Source organism: Anarrhichthys ocellatus, unplaced genomic scaffold (genome assembly GCF_004355925.1).
Source record: "Anarrhichthys ocellatus isolate YVR2014 unplaced genomic scaffold, GSC_Weel_1.0 scaffold11, whole genome shotgun sequence".
In the NCBI taxonomy this organism is placed as follows: domain Eukaryota; kingdom Metazoa; phylum Chordata; class Actinopteri; order Perciformes; family Anarhichadidae; genus Anarrhichthys; species Anarrhichthys ocellatus.
Genome location: NW_022280041.1, coordinates 2,064,010 through 2,073,937, shown reverse-complemented (window position 1 = coordinate 2,073,937; position 9,928 = coordinate 2,064,010). Strand labels below are relative to the sequence as shown.

At 43.5% G+C, this 9,928-nt stretch overlaps 1 protein-coding gene across 5 annotated transcripts in view; it reads right to left on the bottom strand.

Annotated features, from left to right (window-relative positions):
* Positions 1 to 3,654: 3,654 nt before the first annotated feature.
* exoc6b (exocyst complex component 6B) overlaps positions 3,655 to 9,928 on the bottom strand; it is a 66,397-nt gene continuing 60,123 nt past the window's right edge. For 3 of the 5 annotated variants that reach the window (XM_031851123.1, XM_031851125.1, XM_031851127.1), the window contains 3 exons: positions 6,822 to 6,934; positions 6,359 to 6,370; positions 3,655 to 5,583 (listed from right to left, as the gene is read on the bottom strand). In XM_031851123.1, the coding sequence (XP_031706983.1) occupies positions 5,457 to 5,583; positions 6,359 to 6,370; positions 6,822 to 6,934 (252 nt within the window). In that variant the 3' untranslated portion in view covers positions 3,655 to 5,456. The remainder of the gene's footprint in view (positions 5,584 to 6,358; positions 6,371 to 6,821; positions 6,935 to 9,928) is intronic. The other 2 variants (XM_031851124.1, XM_031851126.1) reach the window with 1 other exon arrangement.

The following is a 9,928-nucleotide window of genomic DNA, read 5'->3' as shown; positions in this document are numbered from 1 at the left end:
ATGGGCTCCATAATAATTCATAACTTTCTTCATATGTGGTCAACTAAAAAAGGAATGAAAAACTGGCAGACACAGACACACACACACACACACACACACACACAAGTAGTTTTCCAGTAAGAAAAGAAGTGGCTGGTCATGCAGCAGCTATTTTTGGGGAACATATGTAAAGCTCACTGGAAGAGATGAGGAGATGGCGAGATGAGGAGATGGCGAGATGAGGAGATGGCGAGATGAGGAGATGGCGAGATGAGGAGATGGCGAGATGAGGAGATAGCGAGATGAGGAGATGGCGAGATGAGGAGATAGCGAGATGAGGAGATAGCGAGATGAGGAGATGGCGAGATGAGGAGATAGCGAGATGAGGAGATAGCGAGATGAGGAGATAGCGAGATGAGAGCGAGGAGGAAAGAAAAAGAGATGGTGTGTTTCAGAGGACCGGACCACAGGCATCCAGAGAGAGACGAACAATGCGGTCGTCCTGTAGCTCAGAGGACATTTCCAGTTTTAAATCGACTTACTTCAACAGATATTTTCTGGCTCGTCTCGCTGCTGTTGTGGAAAAACGACCAAATCTGAAAAACGAACTGCTCGCTCCATATTCTGGTCTTACAATGATCCTTTCAGAAAAGAAAACAAGACGCCAAATGTGCACATGCAAATGTGAATATTTGCAAATGACTGTATGTTCAGACATGAATTGAAATGCTATGTGATGGCCAGCTTAGCAACCCTAACTAGGCAAAGCTTTGGATTCATGCGTTGGTACTCTGTATCGTAAGAGTTGGGGGGGGGGGTGGTGGTGGCGTCTGTTTCCAGCTTTACAAAACCACGAGAGCAGAAAGTATCAGGAATGAATTAAACGGCGTGTTTTTCTGATCTATTGTAAGCTGAAAGCGTTAGCATACCCAGCTAACTACCAGCTGAGTCATTATTTCCAAAGGCAGCTGAGGCATGTTGGCGAACGACAACAGTTTGTGGGGTTTGGGTTTTATGCTAATGTCGTTTAGTTTGCCAGCACTAGATAGCGTTACACTAACCAAACTCATCTGTCCTTGTCCTCAAATTCTTTTAGTTAAAAGTAAAGAAAACTGCTTGAAAATGTAAAAAGAATCAACTGGAAACATTATAAAGTCAGCTGGAAAGGAATCTGCTTTTACTTAGAATACAAATAAAGCAGAAGCATGTGTGTGCAAGTCAAGAGTTCAGCTACACAGCTCAGAGAAGGATGAACATTTAATAATCAATGCAACAGAAACTGAAGCAGAAGCAGACAGAAAGAATGCAGTTAAAGTAGATTAATCAGAGGAATGGGAACATGTGAGTCAGTGGAGAACGAGTCGGGATCTGACAAAATAAAGAGTGCAGAAATAGAGATTTCATCACTATTATCATTGATGTTATTAGTCTGAGTGTCTAGTGGGAATAAAGTGACTTGAGATTTAAGGAAGAGGGGGGAAGTAAATAGAAGAAAATAAAGAAAAACCTAAACTTTTTTGTTCTTATCCTAAAAAGCCGGTAGTGATGAAAGAGAGTAAGTGAAAGTCACACACACACAGTTGGTGTTTCTACAACCTTTGACCCCTCAGGCTCATCAATAACCAGGAGGCCGGGAGAAGTGTGTGTGCTGTCTCGTTCGTCTTCATTAGACCTGTGTCTGTGTGTGTGTCTGTGTCTGTGTCTGTGTCTGTGTGTGTGTGTGGTCCCGACATCAATGACCTCCCATAATCCCAAGATGACCGTGGATAACCTTTAACCTCTGCAGGTCAGTGACACCAGAAAGCAGTGGAATGAAACCAGCAAAGAAGCAGAACGGTAAAATAAATCTACATGTATGAGTTTCCCTTGATAGAAAGTCTTTTATCTCTTTAATATATCATAGTTATATTTAACTTTTTAAGATCTTTGTGAGACTGAATGTAGAGGTATAGTAGAATGTTAAAAGGTGAAGGAAGGAAGTACTTTATAAATAAGAGAAGTTATGATTGTGATTATTAGCAGCAAGGTATAGTCTACTTAAACAGTGCACACCACACTAATATAGAATGTGATTAAGTAAAGATACGTACATGAATCTGTCCTCTATACGGCGGCTTCATCCAGCCTCTTGATGCGTTTGGCTCTTCTTAAAAAGACAGCAGAGGAAACGTGACGATTGTTTGATTGAAGTCTGAATACTCGTGTGTGTGTGTGTGTGTGTGTGTGTGTGTGTGTGTGTGTGTGTGTGTCTGCTTCTTCTCACACTTGCCAGATCACAGGAATCTGAGACACACCGCTGTCAGACGAGTAATAATAATAACGAGATAACAAATGTACTTCAGCACATCTTGTAGTACTCGGTGTGTCCAGTCGACTTTGAAATAACTGAACAGCAAACGCGTTCAGCGACTTGAACTTTCATTTCTCCTTTGCTGCCAAATCTGCTCTTAATATTTCTCTCTTCTGTTTCCTTCACACGACGTTTGAATGACATGAAACACGGCGCGATTTTATGAATGTTTTAACGACGTACTAAACTCATTTCATTCGATTTTTATGGCATATTATTCTTAAGCATTTTTAATGACAGACTATTACATTTTTATGACTTCTTTATAACAATCTATGCTGTGACTTTTAAATGTTTGTTTGACATACTATTCAAAACGCAATGACGTAATGTTATAAAATGACTTGTTTGGACATGCTATGCTACGCTAGGATCGATGACGAAACAGTTCCTGCAGCTCTCATCAGGTTGAGCCTCTTCTCTTGTGCTCAGGACGACATGAAACAGAACCAGGCTTTCTAGGACTTCTGAATAATCAGTGCATGAATGTTTCAGGTGAATTAAAATGTACAACAGAAGAGCGAGTTCAAAAAGGTCTGAAAAGGCAAAAAAAAAAGAAGAGGAGAAAACAGAAAGAGAGGGAGGTTTTTGGGAGGCATCCCTAATCTTTGAGCGCTCCATGGCTCCTCTATAGACCGCTGGGAACAAACACGCACACAGTCAGTCGAGGAAACCTGAAGCATGCAGAGTTTGTGTTGCTTTGGCTTCGAGTCGCTACCCTCCAGTGAACGAGCACGCGCACACACACACACACACACACACACACACCTTGTTAATCACATCCCTCACAGCAGCAACGTCTGACAGCTCACGCAGATGAAGTCCATGACGCTCCACTGGCTTCCAAGGGTTGAGGGTGATTAAGTATTATACTATTTGAAGGAGATTGTTAGCTTAGCATTAAGACTAGAAACAGGGAAAACGGCTAACTGTAAAAAATATATAATAAATCAGTGAATAAATGTAGAACTAAAACCACAATATTTCTCCAACCATGACTGGACAACACAAATAATAGCATAAAACCATTATATTTAGTCTGCTGTACTAACTTTAAGAGGAAAATGGTCTTTTGACTCGACTACATGTATCTGACAGTTGTAGTTACTTTGTGTATTCTGATTTACTTAAAAGAACAAATGAAATACGGCACATTCTTATAGATTAAACCACCCAACACAAGTACTTACTTGTGATACTTAAATAGTCATGTTTGAGAGAAGAAATAACATGCTTCCTCTTGCAAAAACAATAAATGATCCAAACATCAACGATCGGAACCTTGAAGTGACGGAAAACAATAAAATAACAGTCGGGACAAAATATTCTCAACAGTTTTTCTTTTATTCCATATTTGTCTGTTGCCATTTTTTGCAACTTAATTAGTATTTTGACTTTAATTTCATTGGTTAGTGGTTTAATACAACAGCGTGTACAACAGTGCTTCTGTCTCAGTAAAGATCTCTGCTCACAAAATACAAAACAAAGGAGCAACAGCTGCAGTGCGAGGACTCTGGAACACAGCGTTGGAGAAGTGGATCCGGTTTACAACTAACCATATATGTATTTTATTGGTTACGTGTGCTCAGTTTTCCCTTTGTTCATCATCCAGGTCTGAGAATAATTGTTTCTGCAGATAACAGCGTAAACATTATAATCTGTGTAACAAACAGACTGAGATGTGGTCGACAGCTCTGTAAGAAAAGCAAGCGAGTGGACTTTGAGTGTCCAGACTCCAAACACCACAGCGTTGCTGCTTCATTGGCACGAAAATAATACAAAATAAAACGCAAAATACAGCAAAGGCACATTCAATAACGACGACACCGTTCCCTTACAAGACACCTACAAATAATACACAGCTAAGGATGGATGGAGATAAAGATAAAGAAAGTCACATGACGCGATCCTCGCGCAGTAAAACAAACATGGCTGCTCATTGAAAGACTTGCGTTCCCTTCTAACACACACACGGTCGGTTTGAATCCCTTTTATAAACCGCTGTTATTGCCCCCATTCAAGAAAAGAAAAAAGCAAACAACAATATTAGCTAAAAAATATATATAATCTAGTGTAAATGTAATTTTGTGCTTCAGTGAAACAAACCTGTGTGTACAAGTAGACATACTACACACACACACACAGCTCGGCATTTGTTTGTATGGAAGACGTGGAAGCGCGTGTGTGCTTGGCGATGATTTCTATAGAAATTTGTCTTTTTCTGGTCGACCAGGAAAACAAAACTATAGCCTTTGTAGCGGTTGCCAGATTGGGGCATTATCCCACTCCTTAAGACCCAGTTATTTATACATGGTAGAGTAGGAAATGCTCAGGCAACAACCTCGATCAAGTTTTACTGAAAGCGGAGCAAATTGGTTGCCATGTTTGGACAACATCCCCCCTTTTAAATCCCAAGCACTCACTGTGCTTTCAGGCGTTAAGAAGGGGGATGACTGTTGCCCATTCAAGTGTACGCAGGTTGTATATTAAGAGGGAAATGGTTGCCATGTTGCGTGTATATCCCCCTTTTTTAGACAATACTTGAAGAACATTCTGTTCATTTACCACCAATATCGTTTAGCTTTGTTTCCGGACTTGATCTCGATTTCAGTGCTTTTCTGGCTGCAGCATTAAAACGCTCTGAAGTACATTCAACACGTTCTGTCATTGTGCCGCAGTGAGAGAGAGCAATGTGGACGACATTAAAGGTTCTCTGCACTGGGAAAAAACATAAAGGGGATGAGGAGAGGCCGCTGAACCAGCCAGTTTGAGTTTAGGACAAGGAAACAGGAAGCGTACAGTACAAAGAATAAATTCTCGCACCCAGTTCCCACCTTGTACGTCTACAAATATGTCAATAAGTACAGCAAGAGTTTCAATAGGGATTTAACTACGTTATTCTGGAAGGAGTGGCTTTAATTAACCAATGAAATTAAACAGAATGACCTTGTTTTCCAATGATCTTGTTGCAGGTGAAAGGAACCGGCTGCGGTCGGAGGAGGTTCGGTCGAGTCCGGCGAAGTTAAGGTGCATAGATGAGCGAATGGTTGAACATATGGATGACGTCGTGCTTTTCATCAGGATGGATGGTTGAATTCAAGCCCGCTGGCCAATGGGGTGGCTCGCTCTAGGTGTGGTGCTGTGCGATGAGGTTGCGTAGCTGTTTGATGATGGTGTCGATGAGTTTCTGTCTGTCTCTGTCCGTCTTCCTGAACTGGGCGAAGACGTTGTTCTTCCGGCTCGTCTCCCTCATCCTGGAGATGGAGAGTGATGGAGGGAGGAAGAAGAAATCAATGAGTATAAAGACTAAGCAGGGCTGCTTTAGTGGTTCACATCTCATTGAACATTCTCTGTGTGTGAACGCTGTAAGTATACAAGTATGCACTGATTACTTCATCTGATGCAGTCAGGAAAACACTCACGAGTGCATAACTGTACCAGCATGCACACACACACACACACACACACACACGCACACACACACACTGCTGCTAAAGAAGAAGTCTCATTTTTAAAGTTTGGTGCGTCCTCAGTGTCACATGAGACGGTGTGCGTTTGGTCGCAGAACACTGGACTGTTACGGACCTCCAGGAAGTTCAGGGGCCCAGCAGACCAGACAAGCCCCAGCAGGGTGCTTCCTCCTGGGCACAGAGGGACCACCGGGGCCTGGGCCCTCTGGTGCACTGGAGAGAAAACACCGACCCTTAAGGAAGGCGGACTGGATCATAAAACTGTGTGTGCTTGAGCGCGTATATCTGTGTGAGAATTTCACAAGACGTACATTTTCTCTGTGTACTTTGTTGTTTTTGTCACTATCTGCACAGCAGCTCAGGATCTACGCTGATAAACATTGGTATCATCACGTCATGTGTTTGTTGTGTGCGTGCATCTAACCATGTAAATCTCTGAAGTTATATTAAAAACAGCCAAAACGATGATTCCTCTTTCTTGTACGTGCACGCTTTGGTAGTGAAGTAGTCTGCACACATGCCAGAATCCAACATTACACACCCAGCAGACGATACTTACGGCTTAAACAACCTGTCAAGACACGACGGAGAGGACAGACAGGAAACAGAGAGAGCAGTTGAGATGGAGGTCAAGATGGAGTTCTGATTGATACGCTTATTTGCTTTCTCTCCCATAAAGAGATAAGAAGATCAACTTAAAGGTTCTTAGCTTAGCATAAAGAGTGTAACCAGTGAGCTTTAAGAAGGTTAAACTTCTCTGAAGCTGATCAATTACAAGAAACAAATGTTTTTTTCCCATTTCTGTGTATGCACTGGTTAAATAGTGAGAAGGAAAGAACTAGAAAGCTTTCTAAACCCGTCTATAGTCTTTATGCTAAGCTAAGCTAACCGCACCGTGAAATAGCTGCACCGGCTCTATTTTAACGGTAAATAAGGAGTGAAGGAACGGAAGGACAGATTAACCAGAATGAGGAAAGAGTGTGAAACACCACAGATGTGCAGATGGATGAAGGGCTGCTTACTTCTCCAGCAGGGCCAGAGCAGTCTGTGGGTTGACTCTCAGGTATTTGCAGGTGGGTTTGCCGTAATCAGCCAGGTAGGTCGACCAATCCCACTGTGTGAACAGTTCCAGTAACTAGATGAAGACAAACGGAAAGAAAAACAGTTGACTCACAGGAACACTCACAGTTTTTGGGGAGATTCAATCATCCGTTAAGCATCGAGAGCATGAACACCAACATCACGCCAACACACGAGTAAGATTTAGTAACCAGACTTAACAGAACTGTCTTTCTTTTTTGGTATTAAGAAATAAAGAAAGGGGAGAGAAGGAAGGAGGGAGGAAATGAGACTGAAGAAGATGATGGTGGAGTCTTCCTCTTCATGCCCCACATTTAAAACTGTTGCATAACCTGCTGCTGCCCTTCTGAACTCTACCTAACACACACACACACACACACAAGCCTGCAGACATACACACACATACATATGAGCAGGGAGCCCCAGTGAACTCTGGGTAACACCAAACACACACAGAGAGAGAAACCATATGTGAGCGAGGGATGAGAGAAGAGGAGGAGAGGGAGGGATGGAGAGCAAAACCACATGTGGGGGAGAAAATGAGAGAAGGTAAAGATGGGAAGAGACACAGATGGAGAGAAATGGATAACAGCACAGAGAGAGAGAGACGGGGTAAAGGAAGGGCAGATGAAGATGGATAGATAGGAGAGAGAGAGAAGGTGAAGGAGGTGCGCCATCGGACAAACAGGAAGGAGGTCAGAAGCCGTTTCAAAGTGTGCAGAGGAGGGATGGGATTCAGGAAGGTGAGGGAGGAGGGAAAAAGCTTTGTCGACTGCTCGGCGATGCCTCGTTTTTGTCCTCCTGACTCAGCCGACCTGCAGGTCCATCGGTCGCTCAACAGGAAACAGAACCGGGTCCGTTTACCCCACCGGGCGGCGACGCAAAGGATCCGTGGCACTCGAGGAGCGACCTGGTCTTTCAAAAACTGCCTCTCACAAAAAGCTTCAGTGTCAGCGTTTATAGACGGCCAACAAGCGGCCATTTGATTCAGATCTTTAGTGTCCTGTTGGTGGAATCTGTATTGAAGTTGCTGCTACACAGAAACACTCATGAAGAGTTACAAAAGTTAAAATCTAAAGGGCGGAATGATACCTAAAGTATTGATACTACCGATATGAAAAGGGGCAATTCACCCCCAAATCTCAAACACACACACTGTTCCTCTCACCTGTCGGCCTTCTCTCCAACATAATGGGACTAGATGGCACTTTGATTGTGGTGCTTAAAGCTCCAAAATAAATATCCAGAAATCATGACCCGGCTACTTAAAATAATCCACAAACAAGACATTCTGCTGGCTGAGTAAACCCGGTGGAGGCAATGACTCCACACTTATTTTACTTAAGAAACAACCTCCGATCATGTATAATCCCGGCACTGAAAACAGACTCTTAAAGTTATGTAGTTCACATTTACACCGAGGGACTGAATGACTGAATTGGAGCGTAAACATCTGCAGCAATAAGAGTAACGAGGTCATGGCTGTTACCTGAGCTGACCTCCTCACAGCTTTCCTAAAAACAGGAAGTCTCCTAAATGTTTTCTGTTAGTTATTAAAACTGTTTCCTCTAAATGTGTCTTTAGAGGGAGAGCACAAGACGAATCGCTGCTTTGGACTTCCTCGTCTTTTCCTCCATCCCTCCCTCTCCGGTGCCTTCGCTTCTGTATTCACCTCCCTCTCTCTCCTTTGTCCCCGAGTTCACCCTCCGCACGGCCGGGGTTTGACCCGCTAATCTGCCCGTATAAACAAGCACAAACACACGCTCGGGCTGCAGGAAAACAGGCTCTCGCATAAACAGGTAGGAATAAAAGGCAGTTACATAAAAAGGACAAATATAATCCCCGGCTGGGAGGTTACGGGAACAAATCTTGGTCAGTTAATTAGGTTCAAGTGTGTGAGAGGTGAATACAAGGTGAAGGAACGCCGGATGGAGATAAATACTGGAGCCGAGAGGGCGTGTTGACACAAAACAACATGCAAAAACACACTCGGAGATACGCTGAGGTTCATGAGGTTTAGAGGAGATCTTTACTGTAACTTTACTTACTTAGGAGACGAGGAAAGGGACAAGAGAAAGGAGAGGAAGTGAAGGAGAGGACGGAGACAAGTTAAAGGAGGTGAGAGAAGGATAGAGAATGAAAGGAAGAAGGTAGAAGAGGTGGAGGAGAGAGGAAAGAGGAGGAAATAGAGAAGGAAAAATAAGAAGAGACGGAGAAGAGAAAAGGACGGAGAGTTAAAATAAAAGGAGGAAGGGAATGACAAGATGAGGGAGATAATGAAAAAAGAAAGGGGAGAAATTAATGAGAGATGGAAGAAGGGTAAGAAAAAGAGAAGAGAGGAAATGAAGAGAGAAGATGGACAGAAAAGGATAAAGAAGAGGAGAGTAAAGAAGAGAAAAGGACGAGGGAGAGGAAGAGAATATGAGGGGAGGAGGAAAAGGGAAGAGGAAATGAGGTAGAGGAGAGGTGAAAGATGAGGAAGAGAGGAAGAAGAGGAAATGTGACGAGGAGAGGAAAAAAGAAGAGGGAGAGAATGAGAAGAGGAGAAGGAATTGAAAGGAGAGAGGAGACTGAGGAAGAAGTGGAGAGGAAGGGAAAAGAGGAGAAAAGACGAAAACAAGGACGAGGAGAGAGCAGAGGGAGTTTTGGGTGAACTTGAGGTCAGTAGGTAAGTTTGTTTGGAGGAGCGATGGAGGGTGAGAGCAGAAGGAGAAGTGCGACAAGAAGAGGAGGAGGAGGAAGATAAGACTGATGAAAAAGGAAAAGAGAAGAAGGAAAAAGAAAAGGGAGAGCGTGAGCTTTCCAAAAAACAAGCGAGCCAGCAGGTCCTCCTGGCGAACACACACACACACACACACACACCTGACCCCCGATTCACCCTACACACACACACACACACGGAGAGAAAACGGCAGGTCTCTCTCCTCACCTCTTGCTGAACTTCTCTCTCCGTCTCGCTCCCCCTCTCTCACCTCGCCATGACCTCCCCCGCGCTATCGCTCCACACACACACACACACACACACACACACACACACACACACACACAC